The 21,648-nt window shown below is 42.9% G+C and overlaps 1 protein-coding gene across 1 annotated transcript; it reads left to right on the forward strand.

Moving 5' to 3' along the window:
- The first annotated feature begins 7,251 nt into the window (after positions 1-7,251).
- LOC146363611 (uncharacterized) lies at positions 7,252-10,512 on the forward strand. Its single transcript, XM_084920219.1, has 3 exons — positions 7,252-7,333; positions 7,418-9,700; positions 9,896-10,512. The coding sequence occupies exons 1-3, from the start codon at positions 7,252-7,254 to the stop codon at positions 10,510-10,512; spliced, it is 2,982 nt and encodes a 993-aa protein (XP_084776345.1).
- Positions 10,513-21,648: the final 11,136 nt, after the last annotated feature.

The raw sequence follows: 21,648 nt of genomic DNA on the forward strand, positions 1-21,648 counted from the left end.
ACACACCCAATGCACAGAAATGTTCTTCAGTTTTGGGTGGTGACTCTTCATTCACTGGGCTCTTTTGTTCTGACTTCATTATTTTCTATTTATAACTCCAAGCAATTAAAGTTGTTTATCACGGTGCTTTCCATGATGTAAACACCTTTTATTAATGTGCTGTTTACTGTCAGAAAAATAATTACAAATTAGGCATTGAGAAGACAATTAAGAAGACAGCTCTTCCGCACTGCCTTCCTGGTCACACTGCAGGTTATTGTCTTCACTTAATATTCTCAGATTCTTTCTTTGCAATTTAAACCATTTAAGATGAATCTTCTACTTTGTCAAAGCACTCACACAAAAACATGGGATTCATGAATGCATAAAAAATAATTTTAGGAATCTGAATTAATTCACACACCACGATAATGAACAGCATGACATACAATGAAAAAAACAATTCAAATAACAGATCTGAGCGAGTTAAACCTTCCAGGAAAACGTTTTTAGAAACTCAAAACTGGTTATGGACAAATCAAGTGTGTGATCATGTATGAGTTGTATAGTTTTAATGTTTTATTTGGGAACAGAATGGTGTGTATGTGTAAGTTTGGTGATGGAGTTTTTATTATGAATGAATGATGAATTTTTATGAATTATTATGTCTATTTTTTATGCTTAAGGACAACAGATGGAAATTAGCCCTTGGCTATAATCTGGTATGTTTACATTCATGTAATTTTTTTTTTTTTTTTTTTTTTTACATTTATGTTCATTAACATGCACTGTCCTAAATAAATAAATAAATAAAAGCACAATAATTTATTCAAGAATGAACCTAAACTGGCATTAAATAGACACAATATTTGGCCACAAACTATAGTCGGCATGCATCCAGGACAGTATTGAAGTTCCACCCTTCTTTCTTCTAGCTTACATAAATCTACATAATTATTGATTATTATTATTTATTGAATATGTTTTATGTTCAGGTGACTCACAATGATGATTAGTATCCACTCCAGCCTCCATTCAGTGTTTATTGAAAGATAAAGGCTGTTCTAGTTTGTGACGTGTGTTCTTGATATAAATCTGATGATGTTTATCACCTACCGCTTATTTCATGTAATGGGCTAATACTGACAAACAGATGTCCAGAGACAGCCTCATTTATCAAGCATGTAAATCGGACGATGTGAATCTTTATTGAATTTTTATTGTAAGTCAGTTTTGCTTCATGTGATAAAAAATAGAAGGCCCTTTTCAAAAAGATTAAAAGTTTTACAATCTATGATCAACAAGGTCTTTAGATTGAACTCACCAAGGATCACACTGATACAATCAAATCTCTAGGAAGAGTTCATTAGTACAAAAATGCTACCATGGCTGGCTTCTTGTTGGCTTTAGGGCTCCAGGAGGATTTAGGTGAAACTTATTGCTGGGGCTAATAAGGTGCAACCCAAGTGTTAGGTTTATATTGTTGGATTGTCATTTAAGCTTAGAAATATATACTCATATATACTTAGAGTTATATAATTGATTGATATTAATAGGATGTCTGATCCTTAGCAGTCTGCAAAGACTCTGTGTGCCTTCCAGAGTGTTCTGGCATATACACACACATCCTAAGGTCATGAGAGAGGTCGTACCTTCTCTTACTGATTTATGGTACAGGGCAGGGGTCCCCAATCCCAGTTCACAAGGGCCGGTGTCCCTGCAGGTTTTAGATCTCACCCTGGGTCAACACACCTCCATCACATGATTAGTTCATTACCAGGCCTCTGAAGAACTTCAAGACATGTTGAGCAGGTCATTTATCCATTTAAATCAGCTGTGATGGATCAAGGACACATCTAAAACCTGCAGGGACACCGGCCCTCGTGGACTGGGATTGCGGACCCCTGGTATAGGGGGACACCTACTCTGTATCTGTTTTAGTATAAGAGACCTTTGTTTAGGTGGACCGCTGGGCTCCTAGCACCAGCTTTAGGGAGTCTTCACAGGGTCACATCTTGACCTCACACACACACACACACACACACACACACACACACACACACAGACAAGGTACTCTTGTATATGATGTCATATGTTAACCTGAACCTATGCATATTCATGCAACCTCAATAAAGAGCAGTGCTACGGGGGGAGCTGGCTGAGAGCGACTGGGGTTCGAGCGGAAGGAACGGCGCTCGTCACAGTTCTCTCCCTCGTGCACGAGCAACACAAACAGCTCTGGTGACTTGCGTCTTGCTTTTGTCGTTGTAGTAGAATTGTCTTGGCATTCCAGCAATAAGCCTGTGTGACACAAACCTATCAATAAGACTCAATCATGCAATTAAACTTTGACATCTTAAAAGATGAGAGTATGACAGCAGCATCTTGTAAGAGGAAACTTTTGGACACATCAGTACAGGACTCCACCCGGTACAAGAGTGTTTTTATTCATGTTGTCGATGCTTCAGTTGAAGATTTGAGGATTTTTTTTAGAACACATGGTATATACGTGTGTTGTGATGTTTGTGAGTCATGATAAGATTTGTTGTGACGTAGTTGCCTAAGGTGCATCCTCAATACTCAGTATTGACGTGTTGTCTCTTGTTTGATGGATATGTGGCATTCCTCAGGGAAGACTCCACCACCTTGAGAATGTGGAAAATGCTTTGAGTTGTTTGTGTATGTATGTGTGTTTGTATACCTGACTTCCAACCTGGTTAAAGAGTGTTTTAACAACATCCCTAGTCATAAAAAAGGGTCATCTCCCCTCACCCCGTATAGGGCTTTGGAGTGTGATTTCACGGGAGGGGGTGTGACCACTGAGGCGCCATTTTAGCAGGCCAAACAAAGGGCTAAAGGACCGAAAGCATCAGCAATGGTTCGTCCTTGCTGTGTTGTTGGTTGTTAGATCGCACGATCGGGAAGGGAATAAGCTGGAAAATGGGCTGTTTTTATTCTTTCCCCACCTGGAAGCAACATGAGGCAGCTCGTGTATCGATGTTACCAAACGAAGGCGTCTAGCCTGGATAGCAGCTGTGAGACGAGCTGATGTCCAGTTCTCTACCAGCCACAGATATCTGTTGGTGCTCCAGACATTTTCATTCAGTTAAGTTATAAATAAGTTCATATCAGTCTTTATAGCCTATTAGTTGCTAATTGTTTTTCATTATTGCAGCAAAGCAGCCGATGAAATGGATGAAACAAATCCTGACTGGGTTCCAACGCTACACATGGGGCACTACGAAATCCCTGCTTCAAACCACATGGTACATACCACCATGCCAATTAGTTCTTCCATGTGTGGGTGAAGAGGTGACCCTTCTGGATAAGATGGTGAAGGTTTGCTGCGTTTTGGTGAACATGTGCCCCAGTGTGGTAGTAAAACCAGGGAAAATGCTCTAGAAAGAGGTATTTAACCTGGACTCACGGCGACAGTCGACGTGGGATTATTACTCCGAACTGGTGCAGTCTGTGCGAGCAGTGTGAGCTTGGTATTTGGCTAGCGTGTGGCTAATAGTGGATTTTTCCTTCTTCCTCCAGGAGAGGCGAGTGGAGGAGCACACACACTAGGGAGTTACAACACGGAACGCACTGGGAGCAAGGGACGTTGGACTTGCCTGTCTATTTCACTGTAAATAAACGCACTGTGTTTCTGTGAAGAAGAACCGCGCCTGGGTCCCTCTTTTCCGTGACAATTGTAACTGATGTTCTACAAAGTGGTTTTAATTAAAAAAGTTTTGAACTGTGGTACTTAGTAAGTACATATTCAGTAAATGCAAATTATTTACATGCCCCCCTAAATAAAACATTATGGGTTATTCAGAACAGAACTATGCTTGGAGAAATATTTTGCTATCAGTTGATCCAACTCCTCCACAGGTGGAATCTTTCTGTTTTGAGGACGGCTTCTTTTCCCTGTCACTACAGATGGTCTGTTTATGTTTTGATCGAGAGCCTTTTTTTGGGCAGCTGAAGAGGAGAAGTCTATCTTATGGCCAACCTCTGGCTGTATCTTGGTCATATTACCCAGCAAAACCCAGTATGCAGGTTCATCTGTAACAGTCCTTGTGCCACGGATCAACACTGTTGCTTCTACTTTAAACAGAAGAGCAGTGACGTGGCTGCAGGTCTCCACGACTCCGGCCATACAGGTGCAGCGGGCGGCTTCAACCTTCCCTGTGATGCTCACAGTGACCCATGGCTGCAATGCTGGTTCATTCAGTCTTTGAGAGTGCAGCACCTGAAACACACACAGACAAAGTTCATTTAAAGACAAGAACTATGAGCCAAGGCCGACACAAATGTGTTTAATCTACTTTCAAATCCATTTATCACAATTGTAACAAAGTGTTTAGAAAGTTAGCACATACATGTGATTTTTTTACTTTTTATGTGTCCATCTATACAACGCTGCATGTTGTAATCTAAATCTGCCTGTTTGTTTATTTTAATCTGCCAGCAAAAAATGAACCTAAAGTATGTAATGCAAGGATGTCATCACTTTCAAGATGGAGAAAGCATAAAGTTCGACTTTTATTAATCACTTAATATGATAAGGAGATTCTGCAGGTCATTAATCGATGTATAAAACCAAAATAGAATATATTTTTAGTTACACAGGACACAAACACGGAAGCAAGATGTATAATTAGGATGATTTATAATAAATATGAAGTAATTAGTGCAATTTCTTTAACCATAGAGAATGACTAAGTCCTTCAGGACAATGTCACATCAGTGCACTGAACTCACTATGTTATCCATCTAACAGCCTCCACATGTTCTCACTGTAGTTTCCCCTCATGAATGAATTTATGCTGCACTAATCTGAATGTTCGGGTGGAAATCAAACGCATTTTACTCGCAGTACTCGAGCTGACTTACCTTTGTTTGAATGACGGCGAATTCACAACGTGGAGGCTTAAAAAAAGCCAAATCTTGTACCGATCCTTGGTGGATGTGCGCCTCCAGACATTTATAATTGCCAAATTTGTTCGCCGTGTATGCACACAGACAACGTACGAAAATATATCAGTCTAAGTCAATAGCACTTGGTCTTCAGGGTTTCTACTCCACGGCCGTTAGTTCACACGGGTCCACATTTCCAGTGCACGCTATTTTTTGCAAGTACCGTCTCTTTGCATCCGGTCTCTATAATGTCCTTTGCCTTTTCAGCTGCTTTTAAGTATGGTTGGTCGCAATCTTCCTTCTAACACAGTGTGTTTGTTTTGATTCGTAGCCTGCTAAAATGGTGCCGCACTCCCACAATGCACTGCGGCGTGACGTCAACTCCAAAGCCCCATAGGGCTTAACCCCTTAAATAGTCCACCATATACAAGCACAGGTGAGCCCATAAAGGGTAGGAAGTGACTATCCTTACAAAAGTCTAAGGAGCTTGGAAAGAAAGGCGTCTGGACTTCTTTAAGTTGCTCCAAGCTCCTTAGACTACGATGACCTGGATGACTGAGAACCTTCACAGACATTCCTTACAAAATAAGGAAACCAGCTATAGCCTCTCCCACCATCCTACATGTAGGGAATGAACAAAAAAATATCTGAACATGCAGTTCAGGACAAGGTTTACAATTTTAAGCACAATGATGACAACTTTTATCAAAATCACTCCAACAGCTGCCTATACTGCTGTTCATCCTTCTGTCCCTCTAAGAAAAAAGGCTGATGAACTACAGGCACTCCATACAGTGTAAAACTCCAAATCAATTTAATGATCAAATTCCAACTTGTATCATTTCACACAAGACATTTGCTGTTATATCAGGGAATGTTGACTCCTCCAATTAAACATCTGAGGATTTTTATGCATATGTGTGTGTCTGGTGGATATTTCAGGGTTGGTGTCGCGACAGGAAACAGCAGCCATCCACTGACGTGAGAATACAAACACACAGATCATTGCTGTTCCACTAACGTATTGTCACGCTTTAGAAATGCGTCCCTGCCACAAGAAGCAGCTTATTAAAAGGTCACACAAGTTATGTTTAGGTATGATGGGCAAATCCCAGACATTCAGTAATGCGCTGACTCCTGTTCATTAAAGAGCAATTTTTCTTACAAATAATTATGTAGTGGATGTTTATGTATTTTAAGAATAACAGAGAAATGTTTTCAGGAATTAAGTGCTGTAATAAGATACAAGAAAATCAAATGAAATAAAAGATGAACACCTTATTCTCAGGAAGGCCTTTAAAATTCATTCATCTACTTAAACTAGTAAAAACTTCATTCATTTCAGTTACTGAAGCAGAACAAATCAAGTTTGAACATTGACTCTAACAATCACAGAATTTCTTTAAAAGAAAATTTTAAAAATAAAACAAATTGAAGTTTTTTATGTCGACACTGACTGTCAACAAAGAAGTAGAAACCTGGAAATGTTGTTTCTTTGTCTAAACCTACTCAGTCAGTTGCGAGCTGTATAAAAACCAAAACCAATCACAGAAAATTTGTTTGACATTAGTCTGTCAGATCCTTTTTGACTACAAATTTGAAGTGATGGCTGCTTCAGGAGGACAATAGGTGAGAGATGCAAGTAATTAAAAGGTTAGTGCACACATTAAACCGTGACGATAACTACAATTACTCCACCTGCACATATTTGCCCTCAGGTTCATGTTGGCTGTTTATAAAAAAAAAGGAGTTGAAGTCAAAGAACATCGCTTTCTTTCACTGCAGTGGATGACATTCAAGCAGAGAGATACTATGTAAGTAATCCTAATATTAAATATATATCTGACAAGTTGTATATTAATACATTTTAAATATACAACATGTGTTTTTTATGGTTAATTGTTATTTTTACTGTGATCTGATTTCTTTATGTTGTGTAATTTAGGGAGCATTTTCATTAAAAAAGTAACGTTTTTGTTTTTTTAAATGGTTCTGTTCTGTTTTCATAGTAATTTTCTTCTTCATCCTATGTTAGTTCTATACTTCTGTTTCAAGCTCAGTATAAACAAGCACCTTGTTGGTAAATATGAAATAATTAGCAACACATGAGAAATTACAAGAAGTGATAAAGTGTAAGAGAAGCACATTGACAACTTCAAGGTAAGATAGATTTTTAAGAATAAAGAGATCACAGATTGGTAATTTCAAATATAAAGTTATATGATGTTGCAGCCATGAATGAAAACAGTAAAATGCAAAGATTTTAACTCAACAAAAATATTCTTTCATGCCAACCTCATACTTTGAATTAAACCGACCATAGGCATGCTAGGCATTTAGTCTTTTCTTCAGCTGATAATAACCATGATGAACAAAATTTTCAGAGAGCAGAGAAACAACTTCACCATGATCGCAAAGATTTGTATCATCGTTCTTCTTTTTGTTGGTAAGAGAAGCTTTATTATTCAAAGAGTTTTATACTCGTTAAAAGGGTGAACAAATATGAAACTGAGAAAAGATTTCTACACAGCCAGCTGCAACGCAGCGACAACAACCTCAACTGCCCCAACAACAACCACAACTGTCGCCCCAACAACTACCACAACTGCACCCACAACAACCACAGCTGCCCCCACAACAACCACAGCTTCCCCAACAACAACCACAGCTGCTCCAACAACAACCACAGCTGCTCCAACAACAACCACAACTGTCGCCCCAACAACCACAGCTGCTCCAACAACAACCACAACTGTCGCCCCAACAACCACAGCTGCCCCAACAACAACCACAGCTTCCCCAACGACAACCACAACTGCAGCAACCACCACTACAACTACCCCAACAACGTCCACAGCTGCTCCAACAACAACCACAACTGTAGCAACAACAACCACAGCTAACCCAACAACAACCACAGCTGCCCCAACAACAACCACAACTTCCCCAACAACAACCACAACTGCAGCAACCACCACTACAACTGCGTTAACAACAACCACAACTGCAGAAACAACAACCACCCCAACAACAACCACAACTGCAGCAACCACCACTACAACTGCCCCAACAACAACCACAACTGCCCCAACAACAACCACAACTTCCCCAACAACAACCACAGCTTCCCCAACAACAACCACAACTGCAGCAACCACCACTACAACTGCCCCAACAACGTCCACAGCTGCTCCAACAACAACCACAACTTCCCCAACAACAACCACAACTGCAGCAACAACAACCACAGCTAACCCAACAACAACCACAGCTGCCCCAACAACAACCACAACTGCAGCAACCACCACTACAACTGCGTTAACAACAACCACAACTGCAGAAACAACAACCACAACTGCCCCAACAACGTCCACAGCTGCTCCAACAACAACCACAACTGTAGCAACAACAACCACAGCTAACCCAACAACAACCACAGCTGCCCCAACAACAACCACAACTTCCCCAACAACAACCACAACTGCAGCAACCACCACTACAACTGCGTTAACAACAACCACAACTGCAGAAACAACAACCACCCCAACAACAACCACAACTGCAGCAACCACCACTACAACTGCGTTAACAACAACCACAACTGCCCCAACAACAACCACAACTTCCCCAACAACAACCACAGCTTCCCCAACAACAACCACAACTTCCCCAACAACAACCACAGCTTCCCCAACAACAACCACAACTGCAGCAACCACCACTACAACTGCCCCAACAACGTCCACAGCTGCTCCAACAACAACCACAACTTCCCCAACAACAACCACAACTGCAGCAACCACCACTACAACTGCCCCAACAACGTCCACAGCTGCTCCAACAACAACCACAACTGCAGCAACAACAACCTCAACTGCCCCAACAACGTCCACAGCTGCTCCAACAACAACCACAACTGCAGCAACAACGTCCACAGCTGCTCCAACAACAACCACAGCTGCCCCAACAACAACCACAGCTGCCCCAACAACAACCACAGCTGCCCCAACAACAACCACAGCTGCCCCAACAACAACCACAGCTGCCCCAACAACAACAACCACAACTTCCCCAACAACAACCACCACAACTTCCCCAACAACAACTACAACTGCAGCAACCACCACTACAACTGCCCCAACAATGTCCACAACTGCAGCAACAACAACCACAGCTGCCCCAACAACAACAACAACCACAGCTGCCCCAACAACAACAACAACCACAGCTGCCCCAACAACAACAAAGACCACAGCTGTCCCAACAACAACAACAACCACAGCTGCCCCAACAACAACAACCACAACTGCAGCAACCACCACTACAACTGCGTTAACAACAACCACAACTGCCCCAACAACAACCACAACTGCCCCAACAACAACCACAACTGCCCCAACAAACACCACATCTTCCCCAACAACAAACACAACTGCAGCAACCACCACTACAACTGCGTTAACAACAACCACAACTGCAGCAACAACAACCACAACTGCCCCAACAACAACCACAACTTCCCCAACAACAAACACAACTTCCCCAACAACAAACACAACTGCAGCAACCACCACTACAACTGCGTTAACAACCACAACTGCAGCAACAACAACCACAGCTAACCCAACAACAACCACAACTGCAGCAACAACAACCACAGCTAACCCAACAACAACCACAACTGCAGCAACAACAACCACAGCTAACCCAACAACAACCACAACTGCCCCAACAACAACCACAAGTGTCCCAACAACAACCACAACTGCCCCAACAACGTCCACAGCTGCTCCAACAACAACCACAACTTCCCAAACAACAACGACAACCGCAGCAACAACTACAGCTAATCCAGCAACAACCACAACTTCCCAAACAACAACGACAACCGCAGCAACAACCACAGCTGCCCCAACAACAACCACAGCTTCCCCAACAACAACAACCACAACTGCAGCAACCACCACTACAACTGTGTCAACAACAACGTCCACAGCTGCTCCAACAACAACAACCACAACTGCAGCAACCACCACTACAACTGTGTCAACAACAACGTCCACAGCTGCCCCAACAACGTCCACAGCTGCCCCAACAACGTCCACAGCTGCCCCAACAACAACAACCACAACTGCCCCAACAACAACAACCACAACTGTAACAACAGCCACAGCTGCCCCAACAACAACAACCACAACTGCCCCAACAACAACCACAACTGCCCCAACAACAACCACAACTGCCCCAACAACAACCACAACTTCCCCTACAACAACCACAACTGCAGCAACCACCACTACAACTGCAGCAACAACAACCACAGCTAACCCAACAACAACCACAACTGCAGCGACAACAACCACAGCTGCGACAACAACCACAGCTGCTCCAACAACCACAGCTGCTCCAACAACCACAGCTGCTCCAACAACCACAGCTGCTCCAACAACAACCACAGCTGCTCCAACAACCACAGCTGCTCCAACAACAACCACACCTGCTGCAACAACAACAACCACACCTGCTGCAACAACAACAACCACCTCCTCTTCCATGCTCAACAACATCAGCTTCCTGTCAGTTATTATTGCTGTGATGTCACATGTACTCAGCTCCTACTGTTAAGATTTTTCTCTTCAGTTCACTTCCTGTAAATAATATAAATAAAACAGGAAAATATTTATGAGAATTTATGAAATGTTTAAATTAGCATGTAGCTCGTTCTCAGTGAAATGTGTTTAATTGTTCTCAATTTGTGCGATTATAATGTTCAAAACTGAGCATTTAATCTAATCCCCGTTGCTGTTTTGTTGCCATTTACTGGTGAACTTGAGTATTTTACTTGTGTTTACACTTTTTTTGGGTTGTGGTTTTATTTTGCTGACAGAATATCTGTGTTTGTATTGCATATTTCACCATAGTTTTTCACAGTGTTTGCTGGTAAAGAGGAGATTAAAATACTGGGTAAACATCAGTTGGAGCATGGCCCTTTATTCTATATCAAACATCAAAAATAATTCGAGAGAAGTTACAAAGCATATTCTAAATCTTATTTATTGTGTTGCAGGAAATCAATGAAAATGGCAGACTTCCACCAAATATGAACTCTGCAAATATTGCACCCCTGACCTTACCAAAACAAGTCGAAAAATAAAGACAGAGTCTGACCTCCTTAACTAATTCAAAACAGGAGAAAACTGGTGATCAAAAGAAACAGCAGCTCACCCCTACCCACTCCACTTCAACAACTTTCAAGACAGCACTGTAGCCAGCGGCTGCCACAGGTACACTGCTGGGTCATGAGGAGAAACGCGAGGACCTCTCCCGCCGTGGCACTCCAGCCTCCTTTTAATGGGCGGGTCCTCCAGCTGGAACCAGTCACGACGGGGCAGTGTATCCACGCACCAATTGGAGCAGGGCCCTGGCACAGCTGAATTAACATAAACAGATATATTACCTGCATAGAAAAAACACATGAAAATGCAAGTTTGTAACACCCCCTTCCTAAAGAATTAAACAACCCTCCTATTGTTTAATTCCCAAACTAAGACATTGCTTTTGACAAGGCGTCAGCGATGACATTTTCCGTTCCTTTCTTGATTTGCAGGTTAAAATCCTGCAAAAGTTGTCAGGAAGCGCTGTGTGGCAGGCAGGAGTTGGACCCAAAATGCAGGCACTCAGACTCGAGGGATGAACTCAGAATGCAGATTTTACTCGAAGACACCAGGAAAAGATACAAAACTAAAGTATACTGGGAAAATATAAACTATACTTTACGGAGAGGCACACGAGGGAACACACAGCTTGAGGGACGACGCGACACAGACTCAGAGAAACACAGGGTTTAAATACACTGGGAAATAACGAGACACAGAAGGAGAGCACAGCTGGGGGAAATCAGAACTGACAAGACAAGGAAGCAAAGTAGGACACATTCACATAAGACATGGAACTTCAAAGTAAAACAGGAAATACACAGAGACACAGACCAAAGGGGGAGAGTAAAGCACAGAGAAGCACGAGGGGGGAGCACAGACATGAGGGGCTGGGAAAACATGGAATGAAACACAAGGAGGGGAAGCCCAGAAAACTAAACATCTTAGGACCTCCAATAAAATACCTCCAAGAATAACAAATGAACTTAACATGAAACAGGAACACAGGGTCGAATGACCCAGGATCCTGACAAAAGTAGTGACCAACGCATAAGTCTCTCATTTGAGTTTTGCATCCGGGAGAGAAACACCAATGGTTTGTGGTCAGTGAATACTTGAATGGGTATAGAGCTGGATCCAATATACACCTCGAAATGCTGCAGGGCTAACAACAAGGCAAGGGCTTCATTTTCAATAGTGCTGTAGTTCATCTGATGTTTGTTGAACATTTTGGAAAAATAGCAAATTGGGCGATCCACCCCGCGATGGTCTTCCTGCATAAGGACAGCTCCTGCACCAGCCGCACTAGTGTCAACCTCTAGTTTGAAAGGGCACCTGAAATTAGGTCCCGTAAGAACAGGGGAACTGCACAGCAATGCTTTCGCAGACTCAAAAGCAGTCTGACAAACAGGCGTCCACACAAAAGGCTTCACTGGGCTGATCAAATCGATGAGAGGAACAACAACAGTGGCGAAGTTCTTTCATGGACCTCTGTAATAACCACACATTCCTAGAAATCAGCGTAGCGCCCTTCTCGTTTGTGGGACTGGAAACTCGACAATAGCCTGTATCTCCACAGTCACCGGCCTTACCTGTCCCTGACCCACCTGTTTTCCCAGGTATGTGATGGTGGCTCTGCCAAATTCACATTTGGCCAGGTTTAGAGTAAGCGAGGCTTCCTGAAAACAGCTGAAAACGAGAGAGAGTGTTTGTAAGTGGTCAGACCAGGTGGATGAGTAAATGACAACATCATCCAAGTAGGCATCACAGTTATTCACGCCGGCCAGTACTTTGCCCATAAGGCGCTGGAACGTAGCGGGTGCATTACGCAACCCAAATGGCATAACCGTGTACTGGAGAAAATGATCTGGCGTGACAAAAGCAGATATTTCAGATGCTCTGGGAGTTAAAGGTACTTGCCAGTAACCTTTTAACAGATCAAGTTTGGTTACAAAAAATGCCGGTCCCACTCTATCAATACAATGCTCCATTCAAGGAAGAGGAAATGAATCAGGTTTGGTAACAGCGTTAACTTTCCTGTAATCATTACAAAACCGAGGAGTAGGGATGGGTACCGGTATCCGGTGCCATGACATAAACATTCTGACATAAACGGTAGTAACCAGACCGAAAAGCAGCGCACATTTCGGTGCTTTATTTCGGTGCTTTTTTTTCCTGAGCTGTGATACACTTTAGATTCTAGCCAATCATTTTACGTTTCTGAGGATAGTAGGCGGGGCCAGGTACGTACGTTCTTTTAGATTAAAAATGCCCAAGGCAAAGCGGTCAAAAGTCTGGCTGTACTTCACAGCAAAATATGCAAACTCAGCAGCCTGCAACAAGTGCTTTAAGGTGATACTGTGATACTGTCAAAGGAGGTAACTCCTCAAATCCGATGAAACACCTGGCGACGCATAGCGTTTTTTTAAAAGCCGAGAAATGCGCCGTATTTGATAGCCGTATTTGAGAGCTTGCTGCGAGACCTCACACCGCGCACATCTACTGCGGGTGGGTTGCCTGTTATCGGACCCGGAGCAACATCCCCCAAAAACCCGAAGAGGAGAGTCCTGGCCCCTAGCCCTGCCAGTGTAGCAGAAATGATGAGGATGATGATGCAGCAGCAGCCGTTCTTCTCTGCGTGAGTAGCTTAATGTTGTTCGTGTGTAATTTATGTTGAGTAGGCTAACCACGTTATTACATTAATGCATGTGAGGTGAACTAGCAAACATCATCATAGCTACATGCGGCTGTCTTCTTGTTTGATGGCAGATGCTCCCTTCACCCTGGCCAAAAAGGCTAAAATGACCAAAGAAAAAGTGGAAAACAGCTAAACATGAGAGGTTTTTGGACAAAGTTTGTGTTTTTTCCATTGTTTAAGCACTGCTTCCAGCCAAGAGTGATACCATATATGCCCCATAGCTGCAGAAAAGGCTAACATTGTTATCTTTTTACAAAAAAACAGCTGAACATGAGAGGTTTTTGGACAAAGTTGGTGTTCTCCATTCTTTAAGCACCGGTTTGAGCACCGGTTTGAGCACCGTTTAAGCACCGGCACCGTTTCAAAAGTACCGGTTTGGCACCGGTATCGGATAAAACCTAAACGATACCCATCCCTACCGAGGAGTGTTGTCAGATTTTGGTACCAACACGCATGGCGAACTCCACGCACTGGTGCTCGGAATGGCTAAACCGTGTTCTAAGAGATAGCTGACTTCCTTCTGCATTATCGCTCTTTTCACTGGGTTCACTCGATAGGCATGCTGCTTAATGTCCTTCCACGTCAATGTCGTGGTACAGGACTGCAGTTTGACGAGGGTGATCAGAAAAAAGTGATAAATTATCCTCTATCAGATCAGTGATGTCAGCTCGAGCGGGCTCAGATAGGTGGGCTAAATATGTCTCTAAATCATTTAAGATCTCCGAATTTTTCAACTGCTACCCAGCGCTTCACTTTTCTCGAGCAGTCCGTCATCAGAGGGTTCATAAGGAGAAACAACACTAGCGGTGCACACTGGAGATGGCGCACCCGAAGGGCTCCTCCAGTGATACGATTTCAACATATTAATGTGACAAACCCTAGACTTTCTCCGACGGTCTGGGGTCTGGATCACATAATTGTTGTCGCTGAGTTTCTGTTCCACCACATATGGGCCAGCGAACTGGGCTAGCAAACTGGACCTTACCACAGGCAGCAACACCAACACTTTCTAGCCCGGCTGGAAACTTCTGTAAACAGCCTTTTTATCATAACGAGCTTTCATTTTAGCCTGCGTATGTGTCAGATTTTCCCGAGCTAATTGGCATGCAAGGTGGACTTTTTCCTGAAGTCCACTAACATAATCAAGGACATTATGTTGAGTTTCATACGTTTCTGACAACCACTCCTTCAGAAGCTGGAGAGGACCACGGACCACATGTCCAAACACCAGATCCGTAGGACTGAATCCCAAGAATTCCTGAGTGGCCTCCCTGACGGCAAACAACAATAACGGCAGACCCTCATCCCATTCTCTACCAGACTCCGCACAGAACTTGCGCAGCATAGCTTTGAGGGTTTGATGGAATTTCTCCAGAGCACCCTGACTTTCCGGGTGATATGGACTGGATATTACATGTTTTATCTGCAACTCATCCACAACCTGCGCAAACACCTTTGAAGTAAAATTTGTTCCTCGGTCTGTTTGAATAACCTTTGGAAGCCCGAAAGTAGAGCAAAACTTAATTAGTGCTTTTATTATCGTTTTTGCTTTCAGTGTGCGTAGTGGAATTGCCTCCGGGAACCTTGTTCCTGAACACATTATTGTAAGTATGTTTTGGTGTCCGGATTTAGATTTTGGCAGGGGACCAACACAATCCAATATTACTTTTTCAAACGGCTCACCTATTACTGGAATAAGATGTAGCGGAGCAGGTGGGATTGGTCTATTAGGTTTCCCCGCCACTCTGGCACAGCTGGCTGCCGGCGGAGCTCACGGGCACGTCACTGCAACCCCCCCTGGCTTCTGCTCCGCGGCTGCTGAGTGAGCCCTCATCTGGGACTCTCCTCAGCTCTTTCTGGGACAGTGGCGCGGCTGCCCCTCTGTTGGTCTTCCTTGGTCTCTTGTGTTCTGAGGGCCTCTGGATGTCTGGAGCTTGGATCTCCTCCATACCTGCTTCATGCCCTGGTGGACGGGGCAGTGGCCCCCCCACACCCTCTAGCAGATCATTACATGAAGGAACCTTTTAAATACAAGCGCGTCCATGCTCACAGGTGTACACACGGGTGCTCACACACACAAACTACACCCTTTTTGGCTCCTACCTCAAAGCACACTGTGCGCTGTCGATCTTACGTGCTGCACAATAATGTTTAATATTTAGTATTTACTGTTATATTCCCATAGATCATCGTGATGTTGTTTATTGTATTGCTCTCGTTTTCTTCTGCTTGTTTTTTTTTTTTCTTTCTCAACAGGTGAAATTAAAAAAATAAAACAAAAAAACAATAACATGTAATATTTAGTATCTACTCTTATCTACTGTTATCTACTGTTAGCTAGTTTATTGTGATGGTGTTGTTTTTATTATGTTGCTCTTTGTTGTTTGTTTTCTCTTCTGGTTTTTTATCTCCATACAGGTGATCCAGGTGTTTTGCTTGTTTTTCTTTTTCTTTCTTCCCCCCTTTCTCACCGTCTCTTCTCCCCTCTGTTTTTCTTTCTCTCCCTCGCTTTCTTTCATTCTTTCTCCCTGTCCTATCCCCCAGTCATGTCTATCCCGTCTTTAAAAAACGAAAATAAAATAAATACATAATTATAATAAAGGTCAATCAAATGGACCAATATGGCAAGGCCATGATGATCCATGTAAACGACCACGGCAGACCCAGTGGCATTTTGATAATTTTTTATTAATCCCTACACGGTTGCTGTACATTCGCACTCAGAGCTGCAGCTCTCCCGCTGCCAGCTCAACATAACACCAACAACCCAACCACAGGACCCAGTACAATATTTAATTCGGCGGGGCGTGATTGCGGATGCCGCGCAGGTGCGTCCGCCTCCTCTGCACTGCACCGCAGGCCACGCCCCGCCACATCCACTTGTTAAAGTAAATCCACTTGGCATCTTTCTTGGCCTTCAGACAACAATTCTGATGGCTAAAGATCCAAACGGGCAAAAAAAAAAAGAAAAAAAGAAAAATAAATGACAGGATGGCATGTGGCTGCAGGATGCTGTGGTAGCCATGCTGGTTCAGTGTGCCGTCAATTTTGAATAAATCCTTGATAGTGTCACCACAAAGCTCCCCCCACACTATCACACCTCCTCCTCCATGCTTCATGGTGGGAACTATGCATGTAGAGACCATCGTTCACCTTTTCTGTGTCACACAAAGACACGATGTTATGGTGGCCGGTAATAAACAAGCCCTCGGCAAAGAACACGCGCCTCTTTAATGAATGCAGCACATAGACTTACATAGTGGATGAAGCAGGGTGTTACATAGATGTTTGGCACATTTGGCAGTGCACACTTGTGAGACTGGCGTTGATTGCATGGATACCCTTTCTATGGATGCCCATTATTCATATTTGTTTACAGCTTGACAAAAGCGGTCGTCCGTGTGTTTAAGCTCACTGTCTAGGCAGATTATTCTACACAGCACATAGTGCATAGTGAGTAATACATAATTCACTCAAACATACCTCGGGTTATTCTTCTGGTGTTATTAGAATAGAATAGAATAGAATAGAATAGAATACTCCTTTACTGTCACTGTTACAGGAGGAAAAAAATATAAATAGTACAGACATCAGGAATAAACAGCAAACAGAAGAAATAGTCAAGAGGAATATATACAGAATTACACATTAAAAGAAAAAGTGCTTTGAAGTAGTGCAAAAGACTTGATCTGCATGTGAGTGTCCTGAATGATGAGGGTCACTCAGACCATGGATCAGAATAGTGAGGTCGTGGGCAGGGATGGGCAGTAGTGTTTGTTAACAGTCTGAATGGCCCAGAGGAAGAAGCTGTTAGTGAGTCTGGAGGTTTGGGGCCTGCCTGACCGACCAGAAGGCAGCGGGTCAAACGGGTGGTGGGCAGGCTCACCTGTGATAGCCCTGGTTTACCTGAGACAGGAGGATCTGGCGAATGCCTCCAGGTGTGTCCAGGTGATATTTTTGGTTAATGACCCTCTGTGCAGCCTTCCTGTTCTCAGTCGTGGTCCCTGAGCACCAAACACCAGGCAGAAGGAGAGCATGCTCTCCACTGAGGAGCGGCAAAGGCTAGCAGCAGCTTCTGGTCCAGGTTATTCTTCCTCGGGACACGGAGGAAGTGCAGCTGCTGCTGGGCCTTCGTTACTGTCACGGTTTGCCAGGGCAAGCCGTGGGGGATGTTGGAGATAGGACCCAAACGCTGGACTTAGTGGAATAAACAGTGCATTTATTTACAGTGGGGGTAAATGTACACCACGCAATAAGTCTCCAGAGTGCTCCCTCAACTCCTGTGTTGTGCCTTCTCCCAAGTGCTGGTATTCCGTGCTCTCTGCTCCTGTGCCTACGCACACCCTGTGCGTCCTGCAGTCCCGTGTTCCGCTCTCCTGAGGAAAAAAAACAACAGACGCAGCCGTTAAGGCACCGACTCCAGCAGACATACACTTAACAGTACTTGAGACACTGACATGGAGTCTACCTCAACGATCCTGCGCCGGAGGAAGCTCCATCGCTCTGTTAAGTAGCTCCCCCGACGAGCCTGATCAGAAGCAGGTGTGTGGGAACCTAGGCGTGACCAGCAGCTGGCAGGGCCACACCCCTCAGGCCTGCAGGTGGCTGTCCTTCATCCTCCAGCCACACGCATGTACACACACCAGCATGGAACACGAGAGCACAGTGCAGCAAACATACATCCAATAATAATAATAATAACAACAATAATAATAAAGTTCCACACTGTTCACGGACCCCGAGTCCCCGGAACCGGATCCGTGACAGTTACCAGGCTGATGGTGTTGTGGGTCCAAGAGTGGAGTGGACCTGTCTGTGCCTCCTGAAGTCCATTATGAGTTCTTTGGTTTTAAGGACATTCAGCTTCAGGTTATTTTCTGTGCACTAGCTGGACAAGTTTTTAAAACATAAAAATAAGTTTTATAAGAAGTAACAGGCTTAGATTGTCTAAATAATTGTAATTTCTTTTTATAATTTCTGTTTTCAACTCCTTTTTCAGGAGAGAATTTCAGCGTTCTCACACAACAATGGAAGCACAAGCTAAATAACTGAGGTCCTAAAATTGGTCCTTCCAGCACTCTAACTCCATCAGCTGATACTAGAAATTAATATTAAATAAATTGTAACAACAGCTGATCAAACTTAAACGTGCTGCTGTTGTTTAACGTGACATCCGGTGGTTTCCTCTTTCTGGCGCAAAGCGGACGATAAATAAACAAGAGAGAAAAGCCGATCAGCTGATCATTGATCAGTTTCATGATTGAAGTAGAAACAGGAGAGAGAGGGGAGAGAATGAGAGAAGAAGAGGCAGCTGTGCAGCAAAGACAGAATAAATCCAGCTTTGTGTCTTTTTCATTGTAGCTGAAGTCCGGGACAAACTGTTCCTTTTCACCTCAATACGAAATATTTTCTCTGAATACGAGACGATTCTGTTTTTTATGGGACGGTTGGAAACTCTAATAATTAACCTTATGAACAAAATAAAGTTCAACATCAGTAACATAGCACCACCCAGCTGTATAGAAACCCCGTCATGCTAGCTAGCACGCAGTGCGAAAAAGTCAGCACAACGAAAATAAACTCCAACTAAACTTGGTTCATATCTGACCCAGATGGACTGCAGGTCATAACTTCTTACCTGAAGTTCAGTTCACCTGACGCTTGGACGGCGGCTGCTTCGGGTCTCTCCTCCTGCCTCCCTTTCCCTCCTCCACCTGCTGGCCTCCACCACTTGCTAATGTTACTGAATCTGTGGAAGCTCCGCGATAGCCACCACACGAAGTAACGAATAACGAGCCTATCTAAATCCCAGTAACGAGTAACGCGTTCCTGGTTTTGGCATAATAACTAGTTACCGTGCTCGTTACCACAATAATAACGTAGTTACTGTAACGCGTTACTTAATAATGCGTTAGTCCCAACACTGCACACGACCAAGCTGTAGTGCCTTTTCACTGTGCAATACTTTGTTAATATCCAACAGTACAATAGACTTCAATACGTGAAATGTGCCATTCCCTTGTGTTCTTATTCCTATTTATTCTATTTATCCCTGAAAAAGTAAAATCAAAATGTACCATTACATTAAGAGGAGCAAAATGAAATCAAAATAGGGAAATTGTGTATGAAGAACATGACTGATAACTGTTCTGTCTTAAGTTTTGTTATAACACAGATTGCATTACAAGCGGGAAAATTGAGTTTTAAAATTAATTTAACAATATCTTTTGTTTCTAGGCAGCTCTGAATGGAGTCAGGAGTTTAAAAGATTTAACATGATGATTGAACTGATTTTATTTCTGAACACAGGTTTGGAGGTCTGGAGGACGTGTACTCAGAGAGGAGAATTGCTGAGGGTTTTTTAGATTATTTTGGATTTCATTTGAAATAAGGGGCTTTATGATCATTTTATGACTTTTGGGGTGTTTTGATAATTTAGATACGGTAAAACTGAGGCAGAAATTGTTATTTTCATTTTTAAGCTAAAGGATTAAAATGAACTGAATCCTGTTTAGAAGATAAAATGCCGGTGTTCATAATAAGTTGAATACCAAACTTAAAGGGAAACTGTGGGACAGCTTGAATAAAACATATGCTTTGGTGAAAGGAGGGAAGTAAAAATTTCTTTTTGATTTCTAGAATAAGCGGTTATAATGCACGCTTACAGTCACAGACATGACGTAGATTTCTGGGGTAGAGGTGAAAAACAGTTTGCTTTGTCTTTGCTTAGCAAGAAGTAATGCAGAAGGTGTGAAAATAGGCCTGCTCTGAATAGGTCGACAGGAAGGATATGAAGACTGAGACAGCCATATAGGGCAAAATGTGGGTGAGCTTGCAACTGAATGTGCGCCTGCAAAATAACAGGTTTTTTTTGTACAGGATGTTTATGATCAGATAAGAGAAGAAGAGAGCTTCTTAAAATTGTGTCTCGGCCAAGTGAAGGTCAAAAACGTCGTTCAGCGTGACTGACTGAACTGATATATTGTAGGGAGGACCTTGAGTGCCAATGGATGAATGCCAACACGCTTATAAACATAATTAGGCTAATCCTTTTGATTAGACAGTCCCGAACATGATAGGTTGAACCAAGTTTGAAGAATTAAGAGAACAATTGATGAACATAATAGATTATGGAGGCGTAGCAGGGAAAGGTGTTTGTTTATTCTTTACAGGAGATTCCAGAACCAGAGCAAAACCATGGAGGGGTTGGCGAGAATCCAGGAACCAACCAGAGATAGATAGATATTTAAGAGACTAAAAGCTTGTTAGACACAGGTTAAATGTGAGCGTAAAAGTAATGAAGAGTAATGAGAGGGACTTTAGGAATAGTTTGCAGGATTTCTATGTTATGTAAATTGCCCAAGAATAGTGTTAAAACCAGATATATGTTACCCCTAGAGGGGGTGAAAACCAGGAGTAAATTTTAAATTTTAACTCTATAGAGGCCTTTTAATAGGATAAAGTTAATTATATATGATTGGATTTTATAGTGAGCATTGAGGGAAGTCAGAAGTGGGGTTAAATTGTGACTCTGGGGTCAAAAGGGGATGGTAGGAAGAGAAGCAACGATAGCTCACAGCCCAGCATAAACGCGAGGTGCTGTATAAGGGCGTGATTTATTTGTTTATTTATTTGTTGTGGATACAAGTAATTACGCCATTGTAATAAGGTAACATTGAAAGGGTTGGGCAATTGAAAGGTTTCATTTTTGATATGATTTCTTTTGTTATATTTTAGCTATTATTCTCACATGAAAGTAAACTTAATGGGAGACATTAGGAATTATGTCGTGTTTCTTGGGAAACACGAAAAGGGGAAACTGTTGGGATTTAAATATATAATCTGAATGCTTATTTGCTGATTATATTGTTTTATGTATAAGAGAGGCCCAACTCTGAGTATAGTCTG

This window comes from Perissodus microlepis, chromosome 22 (assembly GCF_051167445.1).
Source record: "Perissodus microlepis isolate ML-2025 ecotype Zambia chromosome 22, ASM5116744v1, whole genome shotgun sequence".
NCBI lineage: Eukaryota > Metazoa > Chordata > Actinopteri > Cichliformes > Cichlidae > Perissodus > Perissodus microlepis.